At 42.4% G+C, this 24,290-nt stretch overlaps 2 protein-coding genes and 1 long non-coding RNA gene across 6 annotated transcripts in view; all 3 read right to left on the reverse strand.

Annotated features, from left to right (window-relative positions):
- The window catches only part of LOC113098808 (sodium/potassium/calcium exchanger 2-like), a 48,237-nt gene extending 44,883 nt beyond the window's left edge, over positions 1 to 3,354 (reverse strand). For 3 of the 4 annotated variants that reach the window (XM_026263901.1, XM_026263900.1, XM_026263898.1), the window contains exons 1-2: positions 2,971 to 3,354; positions 837 to 1,918 (exon numbers count right to left, since the gene is read on the reverse strand). In XM_026263901.1, the coding sequence (XP_026119686.1) occupies positions 837 to 1,676 (840 nt within the window). In that variant the 5' untranslated portion in view covers positions 1,677 to 1,918; positions 2,971 to 3,354. The remainder of the gene's footprint in view (positions 1 to 836; positions 1,919 to 2,970) is intronic. The other variant, XM_026263899.1, reaches the window with a different exon arrangement.
- The window catches only part of LOC113098810 (uncharacterized), a 167,310-nt gene that overhangs the window by 99,227 nt on the left and 43,793 nt on the right, over positions 1 to 24,290 (reverse strand). The gene's annotated exons all lie outside the window — the stretch shown is intronic.
- Positions 17,200 to 17,639, reverse strand: LOC113098811 (uncharacterized). Its single transcript, XR_003289204.1, has 3 exons — positions 17,577 to 17,639; positions 17,356 to 17,436; positions 17,200 to 17,244 (listed from the first exon to the last, which is right to left on the reverse strand). It is a non-coding gene; the product is annotated as an uncharacterized LOC113098811 (long non-coding RNA).

Here is a 24,290-nt window from a genome sequence, read left to right on the forward strand (position 1 = left end):
GATCTGTTTGATCCGTGCCCTCTACTGTACAGACATGAAAGTACATTTCCTTCAGCCTGAGGCGTATTCATTTCACTTTTGGTGTGAAAGGTGTTTTACATTTGCAAATGAAAAACTTTTTAAAATTATAAACAAACAACCAAGCCCTGCCCAGATGTAAAAAGTAATATAACAATAATGCAGTTAGTTACTTTATTAGGAGAAACACAATAATGCATTACTTTTAAAGTAACTTTCCGCAACACTGGTCCCAATACTAGCCAAATACCAAGTGTGACCCTGGAGTACAAAAGCAGTCATGAGCAGCACATGTGTTGTTGTAATAATAGCCAACAATACAGTACAAGGTTCCAAATATCATTTTTTCTTCTTTTTTTTTTTGCCAAAAATCATCAGGATATTAAGGAAAGTTTAATATTAAGGATTTTTTTTTAATTTTCCTACCATAAACATATCAATATATACATATATATATATGTGTGTGTGTTTTTTATTAATAATATATGCATTTCTAAGAACTTCAGTTGGACAACTTGAAGGCAATTTTCTCAATATAGAAATTTCTAACTCTGACCCTAACCCTAACCCATTTTTTTCACCCTCAGATTCCAGATTTTCAAATAGTTGTATCTCAGCCAATTATTGTTCTATCCTAACAAACCATACATCAATGGAAAGCTGATTTATTATATTTATTTATGATTTATTTATTCAGTTTTTTAAACAATGACCCTTATGACTGGTTTTGTTGTCCAAATTACTTCTCAACCAGTCCCAAACTCAAATGGGGGGCTGCTGACACCACTACGTCTGGACAGTAAGAGGAAGGAACTCACCTTTGGCGGGGCCTCCACTTCAACCACCTGGTTTCTGTGAATGATGCCCTTGATAAAAGTCTCTACATTCCCATTGAACTTCATGAAGACCACATATGTGGCGTAGGTCATCAGCAGACTGATACTCTCCCAGTACATGATGTAGTTATCCAAGAAGAAAACGATGAGCATGATGAGGCCGACGATGTAGAAGAAGACGTCCCTGAACAGAGGCCACCACGTCAAGTTCAGGATCTCTCTGGAGAAGACGGCACACATTCCGATGACGAACAAGATGTTGAACACAGCAGACCCGACGATGGTCCCGATGCCCACGTTACTGTGGGAAATGAATACGCCGATGACAGAGGTGAAGAGCTCAGGAGCCGAGCCCCCGGCCGCCATAAAGGTGGCTCCTGCCACATCATCGGAGATCTTGAGTTTCTCTGTGATGACTGTGAGCGCGGGGACAAAAAACTCATCACAAACAATAGCGAGAGCAATGAACATGTAGATCATGCCGAACATGTGTAAGACGACAGCACCGTGCCGACGGTCCTCCAGGCTGAACAGGTCCGTCGGATAGTCCCCCTGACTCTCGTTTGACACCGCGGATGAGCGCATCGCTAGGGGTGTGTCCTCCGAGAGGTTACTGTGGTAACTCAGGTGTGTGGAGAGCAGTGTCCTGTGTGGGGCGTGGCTCTGTAGCCCCTCCCACTGAGCAGTAGACCTCCATGAGAAGGCCACTGCACTTATTGCTATGAGACTAATGAGAAGGCCAAACACCCGCACAGGCCTGAGTTTCTTCCAGGAGTGCTGGCGGACGCAGACAATCAGATGGCTCTGGATGTCAGAGGCCATGGCTGTTTCTCTGCTTCAGTGCTCTCTCCCTTTATGCTACAGACGAGCTTAGCACATGCTGAGAATGCTACTTGTACAGTAAATCCAGACGTCCTTCAGCACACCAGAGGCTTCCTCATATTAGCCTGAGAAAAATAATCAGAGAGAGAGAGAGAGAAAGAGAGAGAGAGAGAGTGCAGGGTCTGTGCGTGTGACTCCGTGAGCATCTGCGATCGCTGACTTGTTCTTGCTCTCAGCTGCGTCTGCATTTTCAAGGTCACAGTGAAACAGCACAATGTCAGAAGCATGTCTGCATCCCTCTCGCGCTCCACGCAGCACATTTCACAGCATGAACCTTATATAACCACAAATAAGAGCTCAAAATCATTCCCATTCTGACAAAAACAGATCTCTTCTCATTTTGTCTCATTGCTGTCTTATAAAAATGAAGAATGTAACTTTCATAGTCTACTTATAGAAGTCGTCTTTCCTCACTAGACCAACAGAACTGCCTCCTTGATGAGCACGCTATTAAAATACCAGAACTAACGAATGAATGGCAGTTTTGTAGTGTGATGCACATGTATGCATGCATGCTATAGTCTGTTAGTATATTAAAGTAATTCACATCAAATATTGTATTGAGGCATTTATGCTTAAGGCTGATCAAATCAAATAAATGTCCAGCTTCAATGCAGGATCTGCAGTACAGAAACTAGATGTTCTGGATCATTTGGTAAGATATTAGTTCTTCTCTTGGTCTTTGTATTCATTTATTTGTTGTTTTTTGTATTTATTTATTGTTTCTTATAATTGCACTGATGCATATATAGTGGTTAAATATGAGTTGGTTTAATTATTTTTTTGGGGAATTTCTGATATTTTGATTTGCTGGTTGCTTGTTTCTCTCTCCCTCTCTCGCAGTGATTTGTCATTTCATGTAGTGGACACCATAGTGGTCAATTTCTCCATGCATAGCAATGTCACTTCCAATCATGCTGCCATTTATCATGTTTCTTTAAAGGGGGTATGGCTGTCATACCTGAATAATCACCGTCTGTCTGACATGCAACAGACCTGTCATTCTCATGACCTCTGAGCTCTGGGACCAAATAATATGGATAAAATCACGATGAACTGTCTCGATAGTTATATGAAGGTGAGTTCTGATCTAATGCGCCGTTATCTGTTTATACTCATACAAACACTAATGATGCATCACGTACAATGTAACAAATTCCGAACTGTTTACTAAAATCAAATAAACACACTGATAAATAAAGTCACGGATCGAATGAATGAAAAGGGCACTTACATTCACAGGTGACGGATGAACGTGGCGCGTGCAGCAGGTTGACAGTCCGCGTGCGTCCTCTCTCGTGCCCTCCAGTTATTCCTCTCCGACTCTGATGATGATGATGGTGATGACGATGTTATTCAGGGGCGGAGCTCCGAGCGCGCATCTCTGTGTCAGGTTTCATGGTTTTATACGCAGACATCACCTATTGCGAGGAGCAGCGATCAGACTGACCACAGCCCCGCTCTGTGTGTGTGTGTGTGTGTGTTCGCGCAGGTGTCGTCGTGGTGCTCAGTGACGTCACGATGGCCGAGTGGAAGCGTTGCCGTGGTTACAGTAGCAGCGTTCTCCGACTCTCGCATCATCACGAGTTTAGACCGACAGAAACATCAACGAAACATCACTGTGCTCACAGATGAACATGAAAATAGCAGAAATGTTTAATATTTAAAATACATTTAGACCTTAAATGAAAATAAATAAATATTATATATATATATATATATATATATATATATATATATATATATATATATATATATACATATATATATATATATATATATATACATATATTTAAATAAATTACAAAAACTAGTCTTGACAATGTACTTTTTCAACAAATTATTTAAAATAGTGATTATGTTTACTGTTAGTCATATAGTATAGATCAGTGGTTTTCAAACCTGTGATGGTGTTGCAGGTGGACCGCCAATTACTATTAAAAGAAATAACTATGCTTACACTATTCGAGCTCGCTGATTGGTTTAAGAATAAACTGCCAATTTATCTTAGATATTTTTTGCTGCATATGCTACAGAACAAACTTGCAAATGTCTGTCAACGTGTTTCCTCCTGACTCCTTGCTCCGGTGATGATCTACCCGCTGCCGAGCTCTGGCTGGATCTGGTTTTCCCATTTTGCTGAACGGTGCCAGCCCGAGTAATTTTCTGTTCATTGCCATTTCATTCAATAAAGACAGTTAACAATCTAGCTTCTGGGTATAAGTTATTAACCCAACAGTAGCAGGGTCAGTTAATGTATGTGTTTGGTTGCGTGGGCCACGAGTTGAAAAAGTTTGGGAACCATTGGAATAGATAGTGATAAAAATCCCCATAATATTAATGAGAATGTATTCATGTGTGCGTAGCTTATTCAGCCGGAGAAGAAGGAGAGTGAGCTGACATTGATCATGTGTTGATGCCCTAAATCTGTCATATTTGTCTCAGATTGAGACTCAGTTTTTACACTTCTAAAGTAATGCTGTGTTTACTGATGACAGGAGTGTGAAAGTGTTGCTTGTGCTGTTGTTTGGGAATGTTTAATCGACTAATCATGTTTTGTTTGGTTTTTCTGTACTGTGCAGATCTATACAGTGCATTTTTTTGCTGAATCTATTACAATTGCCCACTCAGAATCCAGAACACTCTCGCCCTCATTAACACACACACACACACACACACACACTTCTGCTGTCTCATTGAAAGTCAATGGTTGATGGACACAATTCAGAGTGAGTCATGATTTACAGTCTGCTTGTGTTAGCTCATCTCTCTCTCTCTGTTTATAATGATGACAGAGTCTGTCCTCATGATTGCTCGCTGATTTTGAAGGTGGAATATAGAGTAGTTTATGTTTATTATTATTATTATTATTATTATTATTATTATTATTATTATTATTTAATAAAAATAATACATGAATATAAATGATTTTAACACCAACAGATTCACAAGATAGTATGTTTAGCCAGCCAATAACAGCATCTAAATACTACCAAACATTTGGAGCCCAACAAATAATAATGTTATTATTAATCAAACAAAACATTTGCTCATAATCAACAAAGCATCAACAACTCTTACTGTTTCTTCTAACACCCATAGTTCATGACCGATATAAGCACTTATTTATCATGTAATATAATGATCTACTCATATACTGTAAAACATATATTGTATGCTGTAATATATATACAAACACACATATGATATAAGATATTTGTTTTGCTACATTCACGTTTAATATCTCATGTGTAATTCAGAGCTTGTCATTTCTTTAAAATGGCTTGTAAAACTGACAAGAATTTCTGAGTGAACATTTTCTTTTTTCTATTGTAGATCTTCAATTCATGACCAGAAAATGATCTGAAAATCTAACTTGTGTTCTGTAGAGAGTCCACCATAGAAGCTGCTCGATGTTGCCACCTTGGGGCAGAAGTGTGTCAGATACTCCTGGAGTCCTGGGCTCTTTCATAAAGATACAGTTTGGCCACAAAATACTAGGATTTATCGAATTAAACATATTTGGACAGATCTAAGCTGAATATTTCATACCTATACAATTATGGACTGGAAAAATAATAAATTATACATATCTATATTATCATGTTTATCACTGCACACCTCGCATCACTTCCTCCTCACTCTTAACCTCAACATGTTTCCTGACACAACACATACCCCTCCACGTCATCTTTCGACATAACCAACACTTTGAGAAAATTCTGAAAGTCATAATAATAAGATGCTTTCTCATAATTATGAGTTAATATAATATAGTATAATATTGAGGGGGAAAATATCTTTCTAGTATAGCTAGTATTTGTTAATATACGAGGCAATAATGATAGGTTAATTAATAATAATTGAATAACACTGTTAAAATACATAGGCAAGGCAAGGCAAGGCAAGTTTATTTATATAGCACATTTCGTACACAATGGTAATTCAAAGTGCTTTACATAAAAGAAAGTAAAATAATCATGAAGAAAAATAATAACAAAAATAAAACAAGTAATTTTAAAACTTTTAAAATGATTAAAACATTTAAAAACAGTTAGAAAATGATTTTACATAAAAATAATAATAAAACATAAAACAGTGAAAATATAGCGCAATCAGTTCGGACATTGCACAGTGCTCATTCAACAAATGCACAGCTAAAAAGATGCGTTTTGAGTCTAGATTTAAATGTGACTAGTGTTTTAGCACATCTGATCTCTTCTGGAAGCTGATTCCAACTGCGGGCAGCATAGTAACTAAAGGAGGACTCCCCTTGTTTTGTGTGAACCCTTGGTATTTCTAACTGACTCGATCCTAGTGATCTGAGTGCTCTGTTAGGCTTATATTCAGTGAACATATCTGCAATATATTTCAGTCCTAGGTCATTTAGTGACTTATATACGAGTAAAAGTAGTTTAAAATCAATCCTAAATGTAACTGGAAGCCAGTGTAAGGACCTGAGGACTGGTGTGATATGCTCAGATTTTCTGGTTCTAGTCAGAATCCTGGCAGCAGCGTTCTGGATGAGCTGCAGCTGTCTAATGGTCTTTTTTGGGAAGGCCGGTGAGGAGCCCATTACAATAGTCCACCCTGCTGGTGAGAAAGGCATGAACAAGTTTCTCCAAGTCTTGACTGGAAACAAAACATCTAATTCATGCAATGTTTTTTAGATGATAGTATGCTGATTTAGTTACTGCTTTGACATGACTACTGAAACTAAGGTCTGTCTCCAGAATCACACCAAGATTCCTGACTTGATTTTTAGTTGTTTGACCCCTAGAGTCAAGGTATGCATTCACCTTGAACTCTTCATCTTTGTTTCCAAATGCAATGAATTCAGTTTTTTCCTTGTTTAACTGAAGAAAGTTCTGGCACATCCAATTATTAATTTCATCAATGCATGTAGTCTGTACAATGCATCAAGGCTGTAGTCATTTGGAGATAAGGCTAGGTAAATCTGGGTATCATCAGCATAGCTGTGGTAGGCAATTTGGTTCTTTCTCATTATTTGACTTAGTGGGAGCATATACAGGCTAAACAAGAGCGGTGCAAGAATTGACCCTTGTGGGACTCCGCATGTCATGAACGTCCACTTAGACTTATGCTCTCCTAGACTCACATAATAGCCTCTCCCTTCTAAGTATGACCTGAACCATTTGAGTACCATCACAGAAAGACCGACCCAGTTTTCCAGTCTCTCTAGTAGTATGCTATGATCCACAGTGTCAAACGCAGCACTGAGATCTAGCAATATACATAATGTAATGTAATACAAAATAAACAATTAATGTACATTGCATGTGTGGCAGAGTGGGTAAGTTCCCTGTATTTAGAACGACATGACAGCCTATCAGAACATGGTACTGCTGATATAAAGGCTATATTAGGCTACCTGGGATGCATCATTGCTAGCTGTGCCCTTGGTGTGTGTGTGTGTGTGTGTGGGTGTGTGTGTGTGTGCGTGCGTGGGTGTGCGTATGTGTATGTGTGTGTGTGGATTCTGCTTAAAGCTGAATATCATCTGCTTTGCGGCTGAGAATTGTGCTGTGAGCAACTGTAAAATTTGTTTGCCCGGGTGACCAAAATCTGGACAATATCTTTTGGAACATCCCGTCCTGTGGGGGGTTGGGGCGATTGCTTCCTGCATAAAACGGGATTACGATGACGCTGCTGTTTTGCTGTGTGTTTTGTGTTTATTAGTTCTTCTTACTCTTGGTTGTAGCTGTTCCAGTAAACTCAACACTGTACATGTTGGGCTGTGTGCTTTGGCCTGCCCTCCCATCCTAGAATTACCAGCTTTCTGTAAGCGTGTTTGTGTGGTTTTCTTTGGTTTTGGAGTATTTCTGTTTCCTTTATACTGCTTGTGTATTGTTTTGTTTGGTTGTGCCATTGTATGATTTGTCTTGTTTATTGCATGGTTTCTTTATTGATTTGTTTGGCCTAGTGGTTAGAGAGTTTGACTCCTAACCCAAGGGTTGTGGGTTTGAATCTCGTGCCGGCAATACCACGACTGAGGTGCCCTTGAGCAAGGCATCAAACTCCCAACTGCTCCCCGGGCGCCGCAGCATAAATGGCTGCCCACTGCTGTGTGTGTGCACTTTGGATGGGTTAAATGCAGAGCACGAATTCTGAGTATGGGTCACTATACTTGGCTAAATGTCACGTCATGTAACTATATGACGTGCCTTTATTTATTTATTTTCTGAGCACATTCAAATAAAAAACACATCAAACAATGCCTGATTACTGAACTAAGTTATGTTTTGTGTTAATACTGTCAAAACACACAAGGTTTATGTACAGCCTCAGTTGGTTATGTTTAAAATGAAAGAAACAGATCCATGTCTGTATATTAGATGAGTGCAGGTCTTAAAGGTACAGTACTGAACATGCTGCCACTGTAATTAAAGAGATAAGTCACCCTAAAATTAATTTCTGTCATTGTTTATTCACTCACATGTTGTCCCAAACCCAAACCTGGAAGTCACTGTGAACCAGCAACTGTTTGGTCTTCCACCTTCTTCAAAATAGCATTATTGTTTAACAGAAGAAGAAAACTCATTCAGGTTTAAAACTACTTTTGAGTGAATACATGAAGGTGAAAAACAAAAACACTAACCTATTTAAATTTGGCTGAATTATTCCTTTTATGTTAATAAACACGAGACACAAAGAGAAAAATAATTCAGTACTCTTGACTGAAAAACTTTAAAACAAGCTTAACTTTGGTCTTCGTCTGATTGTCACCAGAGGTCATCTTCTGATTACATAGACTCTCACACAATGATGCTCAGTGACTATTGTTTTTATACTGCTTATATATATATATATAAATATATACAGTACAGACCACAGGTTTGGAAACTACTATTGGAATTACTATTTTTAATGTTTTTGAAAGAAGTTTCTTCTGCTCATCAATCAAAAATACAGAAAAAATGTAATATTGTGATATATTTAAAATAATTGTTGTAAAAATTATTATACTTTAAATTATCATTCATCTCTGTGATGCAAAGCTAAATTTTTAGGATCATTATCACATGATCCTTTAGAAATCATTCTAATATGATGATTCATTATCAAAGTTGGAAACAGTTCTGCTGCTTAATTTTTTTTCTGAACCTGATACTTTTTTAGGATACTTTGATGAATAAAAAGTAAAAAAAAAAAAAAAAAGAAGCTATGTTTTTAAAATATAAATATTTTGTAATAACAATATACACTACTGGTCAGTAATTTGGCGTCAGTATTTTTTTTTAAATAAAATCAATACTTTTATTTAGCAAGGATGTGTTGAATTGATAAAAAGTGACAGTAAAGAAAATATATTATTAGAATATGTATTATTAGATTTTTTTTTTTTAATAAATGCAGTTCTTTTTAACCTTTTATTCATAAAATATATTAGACAGCAGAACTGTTTCCAACACTCAGAATAATAATAATAATAATAATAATAATAATAATAATAATAATAATAATAATAATAATAATAAATCAGAATATTATAATTATTTCTAAATGATCATGTGATAGACTGGATGTTACATGTGGCATTGAAGGCTGGAGTAATGATGCTGAAAATTCAGCTTTGCATCACATGAATATATATATATATATATATATATATATATATATATATATATATATATATATATATATATATATATATATATATATATATATATATATATATATTAAAGTATATTCAAATAGAAAACTAATATTTTAAGTTGTAATAATATTTCACAATATTACTGTTTTTTTTTCTGTATTTTTGATCAAATAAATGCAGGCTTGATGAGCAGAAGAAACTTCTTTCAAAAACATTAAAAATAATGTTTCCAAACTCTTGGTCTGTACTGTATATATATATATATATATATATATATATATATATATATATATATATATATATATATATATATATATATATAGAGCAGGTTGATATTGAAACTGATTGTAATCGGTTGATTGGTCGCAGTGGTTTCAATCACACTCACGCTCTCTCTGGACCAATCAGGACTTGGCTGCATGCTATATAGGCAGGGGTTCCCTATGGACACTCCTTACTCTTTGTTGCCGGAGGCACATTTTGGCTCTTGACTCTTCACGTTGCAGTCACAGTAATTTGACAGTCTCTCCCTGTTATAAACCCGATCATTCCTGTGATGGAACCGGGTTGAGTTTGGCTGCTGGCTCGGTGTAGCTGTATTATCGTCACTGTTGGTGTGAGGCTCCTTGATGGGGTTGTAAACCGCTTCGCTTGTGCTGGTATCTGCACCAGCCCCTCTTTTCCCTGTCACGCTGCTGTTTTGTCTCAGCTATTGTTTTAACTGTAAACTGCTTAACCATATAGCTACAGGAACTCACTTCAAGCTCTGAACGCCGCTACGTGCCTTCCAGCACCAGGACCTGTTGCCCAATTGGGTGTCTGGCAGGGCTGTATTTGAGTGATTGATGCCACAGATGATAGCTTTGCCTATCTTTTGGACTGACTGTGCTCCTTAATGTGTGTGGAGATTGGGGTCTATGTTTATGGGGTTTTGTTAAATTTTTTGATTAAGTGATTATTTTGGTTAATTTATATTTCTTAAAGTTTTGATAAAGATTTTCATTTTTGCTGAAGCTTTGATTTGTTAAACTTTGGTTCTTTTTGTTAGGCTCTAGGCAGCTATTAAGTCCCCTTTGCTTCCTAGAATTGCCTTAGATTGAAGTTGCTTTTGTTTTCATTTATTTTTGGCTTATTGATTTATTTCCCTCCCCAATAATTGACTGTTCTCTCTCCCACAGTGCTGAGTGCCAAAGGGGTGGTGTCGATGTGTGCTGTGTTTCCCCTTGTTTGCTTTTTTTTATCACAGTGTGTGTGTGAGTGTTCACGTGTGATTGGGGAATCCTTTCCTGCGATCCCACACCCCTTGACCCTACCTCTCCACTGGTAAGGCCTCAGCACTAATTTCCCCTATTTTGGGGTGTATAGTATCTTACAATTACTAAAATATAAGTTTATGAATAAAATTGTCTTTTAACGGAACTACGTCTCTGGCTTCATGCATAATTCAAACCTGTGTGTTTTTTTGTATCTTGGTGGTTTAACTATTGAGTTAGTCAAATCCTATTCTCAGGGTGAAATTCCCTGGGTGGCGTTGCCGGTAAAAGTCCTACTCGCAACAATCTGGCGTAGTCGGCAGGGTTTGTGCATTTCTGAAAGCCATAGACGTTTGTTCCGGGTTTGTTTATTGTATTTGTATGGTGTGATTTTGTATTGTGGGCTATTGTGTTTAACATCAAAATAAACCTTATTTTGTTTATTTTTATTTAGAGACAAAACAGCAGCTGGCTTCACCCTTTTACAGCTTGTGACGAACTGCTGTCACCTTCCTTTTCAGCTACATTGTACCAGTAGGGCTTAGCTATGGGTGAGGAGTTACAGGAGTTGAGGGAGCTGTTGGCACAGTTAAGAGCGGATAATGAGAGGATGCGCCAGGAGCAGAATGTTAACGCTCCTGGTCACAGCTCTGCAGTCCCTGCTACTGCCATGGTTAATGCCCCTGTAACTGAGCGACTTATTGTTGTACCTCGAGATCGAAAATGTCCCATGTTCCGGGGTAGATCAGGTATAGGGCTCATAGAGTGGCTTGATGAGGTGCAGGCCTACATGAGGGCATGCCACCTGTCTGTTTCTGATCAGGCCTTTTTCTTATTTGAACATTTGGAGGGAGAAGCGCGTGAAGAAATAAACCATTGGCCCAGTACAGAGCGAGGTGATCCAACCAAAATTATAGCGCCATTACAGGAGTTGTATGGCTGTTGTGAGTCCTACGTAGCCCTTCAGGAAGCTTTCTTTTCTAGACGGCAGCAGGAGGGAGATATACTGCAAGAGTTTTCACTTGCCCTGATGAGTCTTATGGCCTCTGTAAAACAGAGTGTCCCCAGTGGCATGCCAAATTCCGAAGTATTGTTGCGTGACCAGTTTGTGGAGCACGTGCTTGAAGTTGCTCTCCGCCATGAGTTAAAACAGTTTGTGCGCCAGAAGCCTACAGCGACTCTGCTTGAGGTTAGGGGGAGGCCATCCAGTGGGAGCACAATTCGGTGGGGGCAGCCACTGGCTCTGAAGTTATTCCAAGGGTTTTGGAGGAAGTTCCTAAGTTGATTTCCTCATGTCATTTGGACATGACTATGGGAGGGGTTGATGCCCTTTGCTTGGTGGACCCAGTGTGTCTGCAGTTACAGAGAGTTTTTTCCTCCAGCATTCTGAGCCATGGGGTAGAGAGAAACCCCAATTTTGCCACTGGCTGCAGCTCAGAGCAGCCAATGGGCTGGCCATCCCTTATATTGGCTATCTGGAGTTGGATGTTAAACTTTGTGAGAAGTCCGTGGCAAGGTGCAGTGTACTGGTGGTTAAAGATACCCCCAGTGATGTGTCACTTCACGTCCCCGGTGTGTTGGGAATGAATATCATCCGCAGGTGCTATAGAGAGTTTTCTGGCCAGCATGGCTTGGCCTTGTTCAATCTGCCCTCAGTATCTAGGGCTCCAGAACCTGTTGTGAAGGCATTGCAACGGTGTCACCAGGCCAGCGAGCAGGCTCCCCAGGGCGTTTTAGGTAAGGTGAAGGTTAGGGGTAGGAAGTCCTGCCGCATCCCTGGTGGCATTATAAAGACCATCGCTGCAACCTGTTCAGTGCAGTATTCTGGATGGACTGTACTGTTCGAGCCTTTGGACTCTGGTTTGCCTGCTGGACTTCTGGCTTCTCCGGCCCTGGTTCAGGTGGTCGGGGGTACTGCTTATATACCCATTGTGAATGTTGGCTCTGAAGTTATTCCAAGGGTTTTGGAGGAAGTTCCTAAGTTGATTTCCTCATGTCATTTGGACATGACTATGGGAGGGGTTGATGCCCTTTGCTTGGTGGACCCAGTGTGTCTGCAGTTACAGAGAGTTTTTTTCCTCCAGCATTCTGAGCCATGGGGTAGAGAGAAACCCCAATCTTGCCACTGGCTGCAGCTCAGAGCAGCCAATGGGCTGGCCATCCCTTATATTGACTATCTGGAATTGGATGTTAAACTTTGTGAGAAGTCCGTGGCAAGGTGCAGTGTACTGGTGGTTAAAGATCCCCCCAGTGAGGTGTCACTTCACGTCCCCGGTGTGTTGGGAATGAATATCATCCGCAGGTGCTATAGAGAGTTTTCTGGCCAGCATGGCTTGGCCTTGTTCAATCTGCCCTCAGTATCTAGGGCTCCAGAACCTGTTGTGAAGGCATTGCAACGGTGTCACCAGGCCAGCGAGCAGGCTCCCCAGGGCGTTTTAGGTAAGGTGAAGGTTAGGGGTAGGAAGTCCTGCCGCATCCCTGGTGGCATTATAAAGACCATCGCTGCAACCTGTTCAGTGCAGTATTCTGGATGGACTGTACTGTTCGAGCCTTTGGACTCTGGTTTGCCTGCTGGACTTCTGGCTTCTCCGGCCCTGGTTCAGGTGGTCGGGGGTACTGCTTATATACCCATTGTGAATGTTGGGTCGATCGATGTGGTATTGTACCCTCGCACTGCTGTGGGTACTCTGGATAAGGTCAGTGTTGTCAGCTTGCCTGCAGGGGTCACCGAAGTGCCATCTGTTATTGCTGCGGTAAGGTCCCAAACTGTTCCTCCTGGGGTGCAAGACCAGATTGAGGCCATGGACTTGTCCTCACTGCCTGTTGAAGAGCAGAGCCGGGTTCGTTCCTTTTTGCAGGACTATACCCCTGTCTTTGACACTCATGACAGCGAGATGGGTTGTACAAACCTGATTTCTCATGACATCCCTCTTTTGGATGATGTCCCTGTCCGGCAACGCCATAGGCGCATCCCTACTTCAGAGTATGAGCTGGTCAAGGACCACATCAACCAACTCTTGGAGGCACAGGTAATAAGGGAGAGCAGCAGTCCCTATGCCAGTCCCATTGTGTTGGTAAAGAAAAAAGATGGGAGCTTGCGTATGTGTGTTGATTACAGGCAACTTAACAACAAAACGAGGAAAGATGCTTTTCCTCTTCCCCATATTGATGAGTCTCTGGATGCCTTGACGGGTGCCCACTGGTTTTCCACTTTGGATTTGGCCAGTGGCTATAACCAGGTCCCTGTTTCTGAGGCAGATCAATCGAAAACAGAATTTTGCACCCCATTTGGCCTCTTTGAGTGGAATCGTATGCCGTTCGGGCTTTGCAATACGCCAAGCACTTTTCAGAGGCTGATGCAACGCATATTTTGTGACCAGCAGTGTCAGTCATTGCTTTTGTATCTTGACGACATTGTGGTCTTCTCTTCCACGGTCGAACAACATCTAGAGAGGTTGGGATGTAGTGTTGGGGAGGCTTCAGCAGCAGGGCCTAAAGGCAAAGCTTAGCAAATGTGCATTTTTCCAACAGGAAGTGTGCTACTTGGGCCATCTCATTTCGGAAAAAAAGGTGTCTCCACAGATCCCAGAAAGGTGCAGGTAGTAGCGAACTGGACGCCACCTACCACCATCTCAAAGTTGTGGCCGTTCCTTGGTTTTGCCAGTTATTATCGCCGCTTTGTAGGGAGGTTTGCCAAGTTGGCGGCCCCGTTGCATAGGCTGGTTGCTGAACTGGGAGGCTCAAGGTTGAAGAGAAGAGCAGAGCTGTCTGTGAGGGGACATTGGACGGAGCAGTGCCAGTGTAATTTTGAGGCACTTAAGATCAAACTCATTACTGCAACTGTGCTTTCTTATGCCGACTTCTCTTTGCCATTCATCCTTGAGGTTGATGCAAGCTACGGGGGACTTGGGGCAATGCTCTCCCAGGAGCAGTCAGGCAAGTTTAAACCAGTGGCTTATGCCAGTCGAGGTCTGAGGCCCACTGAGCGCAACATGCAAAACTACAGCTCTATGAAGCTGGAGTTTTTGGCCCTCAAGTGTGCAATGACTGAGAAGTTTAGGGAATACCTGCTGGGCCACAAATGTGTTGTCTTCACAGACAACAACCCCCTTAGCCATTTGTCCTTGGCAAAGCTTGGTGCTACTGAACATCGTTGGGCAGCACATCTGTCGTCCTTTGACTTTGAAATCAAATATCGATCAGGGAGAAGCAATGGAAATGCAAATGCTCTGTCCCGTCAACACCCACCCAGCATTCAGGATCTAGAGGCCGTGGTCCCTGGTACATTACTCCCAGGTTCCTTACAGCATGCCCAAGTGAACCAAGTTGAAGCAGTTCAATCTGCTATTGTTGCCTTACCAGAATATACACCTTTAGATCTCAGTGTTTTGCAACAGGCTGATCCGGTCATTAAAGAGGCTCTTGTCTTCTGGCGGAAAGGTAATCATCCCAGTGGTGAGGAGTGAAAGGCAGTCTCACAGCCTGCCTTGGCATTGCTCCGCCAGTGGGACCGGTTGATGGAAAGGGATGGGGTCTTGTATCGCCAGGCTTTTCGCCCTGATGGCCTTGAGGCAGTGTCCCAGCTAATCTTGCCAGCTTCCTTAAGGGAAGAGGTGTTGACCAAGGTTCGCCAAGACCATGGTCATCAGGGTGTGGAAAGAACATTGGAGCTTTTGCGACGGCTGTGTTACTGGCCGGGTATGTCCTCTGCAGTTACACAATGGTGTCGGGCCTGTGAGAGGTGCCTAAGTGGCGAAGGACACCCAGCCAGCTGCGAGCAGCTTCATGGGGCATTTACTGGCTTCAAGGCCAAATGAGATTGTAGCTATGGATTTCACAATATTAGAACCGACTTATAATGGGTTGGAAAATGTCCTCATTATGACCGATGTGTTTAGCAAGTATACGCTTGTGGTCCCCACCCATGACCAGAGAGCCTCCACTGTGGCTCAGGTTTTGGTGACTGAATGGTTCTCAAAGTTCGGTGTTCCTGCTCGTATACACTTGGACCAGGGCTGTAACTTTGAGAGATCTCTGATCCAGCAGCTCTGTGGGCTCTATGGCATCGAGGAGTCCCGTACCACTCCATATCATCCAGCTGGTAAAGGTCAGTGTGAACGCTTTAATCGGAACCTGCACAACTTGTTACGCACCTTTCCAGTGTCTCGGAAGTGGGACTGGAGTTCCTGTCTTCCGCAGGTGCTGTATTCTTATAACACCACCCCTCATCAGGCCACTGGGGAGTCCCCTTTTCTGTTGATGTTTGGGCAAGAGCCCAGGCTCCCAGTTGATTACCCATGAATGGATTCAGGAACATCAGATGCCGGAATTTTGATCGGCATGTTCAAGACCACCCTCTGAAATTAGGTCAGTTGGTGTGGTTACGGAACTTCAGTACCCGAGGTCATCATAAGATCCAAAATCTGTATGATCCTGTTTCATATAGAGTTCTGAGGGCACCAGCCGAAGGTGGAGCTGTATATACCATAGCGCCTGCAGACAATCCGACTAAGTCCAGGCATGTTAATCGTGCCCTGTTGAAGGCTGTGGTCAGGCTAGACCCTTCTGGTGGTCCTGCTACCTCCTGCTACCATGCATAGACATGTGCATGCTCGAGAGATCACATCCGGGGCTTTCCGGGCTTGCACAGACTAAAGCCAGAGCGTGCGCACACGTCACATCAGGAAGCAATCGCGCACAGATCAGTTGGACGTGGTTGTGAACAAGAGGTAAAAATTATATAAATACTGTTCGTTTTCTTACACAAACCGCTCGTTTCGTGTCTTAGGTCATCAATGTGTACTTACGATGGGGAATTGTTTAATTTGGACTCCTCTGTGTATGCTCTTTGAGGCGGTGACCATAGACATCCATTATGTGAGTCACAGACAAGAACGGATGGACCTAAAAATATCAAAATGGGAGATACTGAGGAAACAAAGAAACCTACATCTTGGATGTCCTTGAGGTAAGCTAAAACATATCAAAATTTAATTTGAGAGTGAACTATCCCTTTAAAGCAATCAAAAATGCAACATCCTAATTTCTAAAAAAAAAAAAATCCTAAAAAGATAAAGAGACAATTTACAGTACTAACAATTCTCTGAATTCGTGATGTGCTCATTTAGTCTCAGTGACACAGAACACAGCACCAGAAACAGAGACGTTCAACATGACATGTTCACAACAGATTCCTGTGAACAATGTCAATCACATTCAGACTAGCTTCTGAAAAACTCTCACATGTGTTAAATAATATCTCAAATTATGTTCACAGCTTTGAGGTAAAGTATTCTCATTCCTAAACAAATCTAGCAAGTTCTTCATTTGTGATACATAATCTTATACATTTTATTTAACATCTAGTTAACCCTTTGAGTTATTCTAGTTTCATTTATTTCACCAATATTATGATGTTAATAGAATTAGATTCTGTACTGAATATCACTAACTTTGTACTTATTTTCATTGAGTTCCATAATGTATTTTCTTTCGTACTATGGAAGTCAATGGGAACCTCCAGCTTTTTGATCACCAGCAATCTTCAAAATATCTTCTTTAATGTTTGTAATAAGAAAGTTTCACTGTAGAACTGCAGACATCTCAATTTCATTTTGGTGATGAGAGTTCTTCCTTCCTAAATAAAATAAAATAAATGAATAAAAAATGCTGACCATTTATCGCTGTCATGATTCAGATTGTTAGAGATCAGTGTGAATCATCAGGTTTTGTGATGTTCAAAACTCACCAGCTCTTCTCGCACAGATGATCTGAAGAAGAATCACAGTAGGAGCAGCAAACACTGCAATCTCTACAATACTCACAATCACTACAGGAACCACGTGTGGACAGAACAGCGAGAACGAAGAGAATCAATCTCTGAAAATGTGAATTGATTATTAACAATGAACAATTACTGACAAACCATTTATAAATTCACTGATAGTTTCAGTTTATGTCATTCATTACCTCTGATTAATGATCCAGCAGTCATACAGACTACAGTTTCTGATGCTGTGTCAGCTGCTTCTGTGGATCATGAACATTAGTTCAGTTCAAACATCACGTGACATCAATAAGACATGCAGACACTGTAAATCTGTGAGCTGAAGTCATCTCAGTGTTTGAAGTAATGAGCCATTTATCTAATTTAGAGATGCAAAAACCATAAAGGATTATTTCATCAAACCATTTATAAATTCACTGATAGTTTCTGTGCAAAAAAAGAGAATTGAAAGACTGATGATGTCTATGTTTTTTAAAGGCATATTTTGCTATCTATTTAAAGTAACTAAAGTGTAGACAAGACATAGTGTATCTCTGAAGGCATCACTGATGATCTTGTCTCCTGAATTCTGTTCAGTGATAATGGAAGTAAGACTTTGCAGATGAACCTCTTTTGATCAGAAACAGCCCTGATTACAAAATTGTCACAGGCCAGAGCGGACCACCAATTCAACGGGTCTCGCTCCTCCCTCTAACTTCCACCTCGAGGAGGTCCCACAACACCCCAATGAATGGACGGACAACCAAGATTAAAATGTAACAATTTTATTTGTTTAAAAGTTTGGGGAAAGGGGTAAGGAAACTTTAAAACTAATGATGACTCGAACTATTCTTTATCCACAAATACGGATTCCAGTCTCAAGAACACTCCTCTTCAGCCCTTCCTCGACAACACTCCACTTCAGCCCTTACTTTCCAGCCGACTCCACTCCAGGTAAGTTTAAAGCAAGAGCTAGGCAGTTGACGTGCAGGGACTTTCTGGCCCTGGGGGGAGGAGGGTGGACTTCAAGACCCAAGGCTGGGCTGTTAATGTCCAGAGGTTCCAGCTCTCAGGTAAGTACAGAGTTCAATACACAGGTGGGTATTCACAGGGCTGAGCTGTTAGCGTGCAGGGGTTCTAGCTCTCAGGTAAATACAGAGTTCAATACACAGGTGAGTATTCACGGGGCTGGGCTGTGAATGTGCAGAGGTTCTAGCTCTCAGGTAAGTACAGCGTTCGATACACAGGTGGGTATGCACAGGGCTGAGCTGTTAGCGTGCCGGGGATTCTAGCTCTCAGGTAAATACAGCGTTCGATACACAGGTGGGTATGCACAGGGCTGAGCTGTTAGCGTGCCGGGGGTTCTAGCTCTCAGGTAAGTACAGCGTTCGATACACAGGTGGGTATGCACAGGGCTGAGCTGTTAGCGTGCCTGGGGTTCTAGCTCTCAGGTAAGTACAGCGTTCGATACACAGGTGGGTATGCACCGGGCTGAGCTGTTAGCATGCAGGGGTTCTAGCTCTCAGGTAAATACAGAGTTCAATACACAGGTGAGTATTCACGGGGCTGGGCTGTTAATGTGCAGAGGTTCTAGCTCTCAGGTAAGTACAGCGTTCGATACACAGGTGGGTATGCACAGGGCTGAGCTGTTAGCGTGCAGGGATTCTAGCTCTCAAGTAAGTACAGTGTTCAATACACAGGTGGGTATTCACAGGGCTGAGCTGTTAGCGTGCCGGGGGTTCTAGCTCTCAGGTAAGTACAGCGTTCGATACACAGGTGGGTATGCACAGGGCTGAGCTGTTAGCGTGCCGGGGGTTCTAGCTCTCAGGTAAGTACAGCGTTCGATACACAGGTGGGTATGCACAGGGCTGAGCTGTTAGCGTGCCGGGGGTTCTAGCTCTCAGGTAAGTACAGCGTTCGATACACAGGTGGGTATTCACCGGGCTGAGCTGTTAGCGTGCCGGGGGTTCTAGCTCTCAGGTAAATACAGAGTTCAATACACAGGTGGGTATGCACAGGGCTGAGCTGTTAGCGTGCCGGGGGTTCTAGCTCTCAGGTAAGTACAGCGTTCGATACACAGGTGGGTATGCACAGGGCTGAGCTGTTAGCGTGCCGGGGGTTCTAGCTCTCAGGTAAGTACAGCGTTCGATACACAGGTGGGTATTCACCGGGCTGAGCTGTTAGCGTGCCGGGGGTTCTAGCTCTCAGGTAAATACAGAGTTCAATACACAGGTGAGTATTCACAGGGCTGGGCTGTTAATGTGCTACTCACCACTGAAGATATTCAGAGGTCTGTATTCCAAGCAGATACGGGTTTAGTCGATGACGGACGGCTGGTGGGCCTTACAGGTGAGACTGCAAACAATACTGGGCTTCCCGCCCAGCTTGACAAGGGGGCACACGGGGGAGGATCGGCTGTTGTCCTTCGCTTCCCTCGTCAAATAAACAGCACAGACGACACGCACAGGGCTGGTGGTTGCCGACAAGGCCAATGACACAACGTCACATGGATAAAAAGGATAAGGCTTTGATTTAAAAGCTTACAGAGATTGCTGCGTGGGCAACATCATCCAACCTCCTCCAGAGGCGCCTCCAACACGTCCGAGCTCCAGCTTACTTAAGGTAAAGACTGTGGTTGCCACCAATACACTACTCCTCTCCGTCAGGCCTCTTCCTACGACCAGGGACACAACCACGGACAAACACCACACACCACAAAGGCACTACAATTCTTCTCGTGTGTACACTTCAATATAGCAGCACTCACCGCACTCCACACACTCAGTGAAAGAAGATCGGTGGTGTATTCCCGTTTCGGGCTCAGAGTCCTGACAGGGCGTGTCAGATGGACAAAGGCAGGAGGGCAGACCACAGCAGGCAGATATATCGTGCACCGGAGTCTCTCCGTCTTTCCCAGCGATCTCCAACGCAAGGCACTACTATCAACACTGAGTAAACACACAAGCACTGAGGATTATCAGATCAACACAAGAGGGAGAGGGGGGGGATTATCCACTGCTACGGAGAAATATGCAGTCGGAATCCTTTCTTAAAGGCAGTTAGTCTCCCTCCACATCCGTCATTCACTCTCCACAATATACAAGAAATGTTCATAAAGTCTTCACCCACCAGTGCACAGTGTTGTCCTCTCCCAACACGAATTCAATGATCTCCTTCACTCAGGGGCCTTCCAAACGTAGGATCGCTCCTCCAACTCAATCCACAATAAGAGGTAAACACAACATACAAAAGGTCGATCACTTAACTTCCTCCGCACTTCCAATATCCATTTTCCTTGGATTCTCCGTTGCAGCCCGTAAATCGCAACATCCACGCCTAGAGCTGTAGTCAAGTCCGGCTTTGTCGAGTCCAAGTCAAGTCCAAGTCCAGGACTAGTCGAGACCGAGTCAAGACCGAGTCCAAAGAGGTTCGAGTCCAAGTCAAGTCCAAGTCCAAAAGTTTCGAGTCCAAGTCCAAGACCGAGTCCAAATTAGAGAAAAAAGGGTCCTCTTCAAGACCACATACTTAACTACTGATAATGTTTGTGATGCGAGAGAAAGCATATCTCCTATTCTAAGAAAATCATTTTACATTATTATTTGTAATGATCAAAAAGCATGTGCAAAGTAACAACTCTGTAGGACAGGGGTCTCCAAACTACATCCTGGAGGGCCAATGTCCAGAAAAGTTATGTCCAACTGGCCTTAAAACACCTGGAAGATTAGTGTGTCTAGTAAGAGCTTGAGGGTTAAAGCTAACAGGGGCATTAAACAAGATCCTGGGCCCTATGCATAGGCAGTCCTGATGGGCCCCCATGGCCCCCACCCATGAAAATATCCAGGTAAAAAATATATATTTCAGATTCATACTTTTCAAGGGCCCTCTCTTCCTTTGGGGCCTTGCTAATGAGTACTGGTTTTACCCCCAGTCCGACCTGGGAGCTAAACTTGGATAAACAAACAAAGTTTGGAACTTTTATAATTTTTATGTACTTAATTTTTTGTTGACATTATATCTGTGGTCAAAAATGTATATGACTATGCCTAATTGGCACAGTGAACAGACACATGCAAAGCTCGGGATATGACAAATGCGTGCAGCAAGGCTAGAATGGATACGTTTGGCTCTACTGGGCATGCGCACATAAATACAGCGACATTTTTGTCATACTGTAGCTACTTAGTGCTTGCATAGACTAGTCGAGCTCTGTCGGAAACAATCGACTACTCCAGCATGCATTAACCATAATGAATACAAAGTGTTTGCAAGTACGACGTGAATTTTTAGAATTACAATATTGCGTGGAGCTGTTACTATATGGCCTTATCTATGTTGCATGTAAAAATAAAATGTGTAATGTAATAATTAGGGTTGTGCCTGAAGCCGAATATGGCACGGATAATGGCTTAAAAAACGAATAACGCTCAAGGAATAATTCTGCCTGAATACTCGGCTAAAGCTGACAGAGTCTGGTGTTTGCTAGATAACAGGTGAGCCAGGGCATCAGCGCCAGAAGTGAATGAATGTAAACTTTATGAGTGAAAAGAGAGCAAATCAAACACCGCATTGTTGTCGCCTCTCTGTTTATCTCTCAGAAATCAGAGCGTTGCAAGAGGAATTTTACCTATAATAATACATCATAGCTACACGTTATATTATTTGTATATATTTAAAAGGCAAATATTGAAAGCTTAGGCTACCATGATACGAATGAATGGAATAAGCACAGCGCGCTCACCAATCAAACAGCCGCGCTGCGCGTCTCAGTCTCTCAAAAACCAAATCAGTTCTCTCTCAAGAGTAGGCTAATAATCAGCTTCGATACGGATACATTGTCTACTTGTCCTACATGTTTGCATATTTACCTTTTGCTGGTTTGCGCGGAACACACACATCTGTTTTGTGAAGTTCATTAACATTAAGACTCGCTCAAAGTGTTCTGCGTAATGAGAATGTGTGCATTGAATAGATTCAGTCGTGTTCAAATGATCACTAAACGTTTGTCATGACTCTCTGCTTGCATGATAAATATTATTTTAGAAATTAATAATTATTTCAGTTTAACACGACATACTTGTTCAGTGATAACTACGAAAACATATATAAAAAGTCATAACAGTCTTATCAAGTAACTGTACGATATTGTATCCGAATGCAGATAGGAAAAATTTTGTGATTGTTACAGATACAAATACTGGCTGTTACATGAAAATGTAAATATGTAATGTCATATATAAAGTTTTTAAAATTTACATATGTAATTGTTGCATAAGGCTATACATTAATACGCATTTATTGATAAAAAAAGAGGCTATCTAGGCTATCAAAGGCTATCTAGGTGTAGACGTAAATAAAACACAATCTAACAGGTAGAAAATTTAATTAGAAACATCTAAACTTTTCAGGTCGCAGTAAGTGCACCATTGGTCATGCACATCCTTTCCCGGAACAATACTGAAAGCTAAGGCAAGATGGAGTAACAGATGATCATAGTTGTACAAGGAAAGCCATTTTTTAAATGAATCTATTAGCAAAGCTACTACAAGGGATATTTAGTGCTGGAAATCCATTTATTCTTTGCTGAAACTTCTGCGTCATCATGGAGAGTGGGTCATGATTGCCCAGCAACAGCAGACGCCACTGGAGCGCAAACGCAGATTACAGAGTGCTTTGGAAATAAGGAGAGCGGCGCGCCTAGCGTTTTCCACACGTTTTCAGTCGCGACATCATGCAAATGTGGTTTTGTTTTGAAGGAGACATTTTTTATTTAATTTTTTTGCTGGACTCGGTCGAGACCAACTAGAAGACTTGGCGAGTCCAATGGCCAAGTCCGAGACAAGTTCGAGTGCAAATTCAACGAGTCCGAGACAAGTCCGAGACGACAGAAAAATGTCTCGAGTCCGGACTCGAGTCCAAGACCGGACTCGAGTACTACAGCCCTATCCACGCCACACCAGCCACTTCCGTATCATGTGGAACAACAGCAGAACAAAAACTTCCCTCCTGTTCATAAACCAGCCCCTTTTATATCACTGCATCCTTCCCGATCCTCCAATCGGTATCCGACACGTCCTCTTCCCACACCTGACATGTATTTTGGCTAATTTTCCCGTCTTGGGCCAACCGGAACAGAACTTGTGTTTCACTTAAATTAGTCCGGGCTAAATTAGTCACCCAGTGACATCCTCCCCCGCCAAAACGTTCTAGTCCCTAGAACGTGGTTGTTCAACCCAATCCCCATACCTCTCGGGGGGCCGTCCTCGGTTCTCTCGTTGGGACCGTCTGGGTGGTGATCCGGGGTCCAGTCCCCTTGGTTCAGCCTCTGGGAGCCTCGGAACTATGGCCCATGCTTGCAACGGCGGAGCGCACACAGTCGGAGCTGGTAATGCCTCTAGGGGAGGTCTAGGGTAGTTCGGGCATGGCCGAATCAAGTTGCGATGTAATACCCGTTCTGGTCCAGCCTTCCCCTCAGGTCGAAGTACATAGACCGGCTGCCCCAGCCGCTGTTGGTGCTGCACCACTTATGGAACAGGCTCCCAACGATCACTCAACTTCCCTTTCCCCTGTCGCCGGTTGTCCCGTACCAGCACTCTCTCTCCTGGTAACAACGGGGCTTCCCGGGCCGTCCGATCATATATCTGTTTGTTCTTAATTGCGGCAGCATTTATCCTCCCCGAGACTTGCTCATAGGCGGAGTGAAGGCGCTGGTGGTGGCACCTTACCCACTCGGTCAAACTCAAGGTCTCTTCCAACGTGGCCACCCCCAATACCAAGTCTGTCGGCAACCGCACATGTCTCCCGAACATCAGGTAGGTCGGGGCGTACCCCGTAGTGCTGTGGACGCTGTTGTTATAGGCCTGGACCAGTGCAGGTAGGTTACTCACCCAATCGTTCTGACGTTCCTGGTCCAGCGTACC

The sequence above is a fragment of the Carassius auratus genome, unplaced genomic scaffold (assembly GCF_003368295.1).
Source record: "Carassius auratus strain Wakin unplaced genomic scaffold, ASM336829v1 scaf_tig00216683, whole genome shotgun sequence".
In the NCBI taxonomy this organism is placed as follows: domain Eukaryota; kingdom Metazoa; phylum Chordata; class Actinopteri; order Cypriniformes; family Cyprinidae; genus Carassius; species Carassius auratus.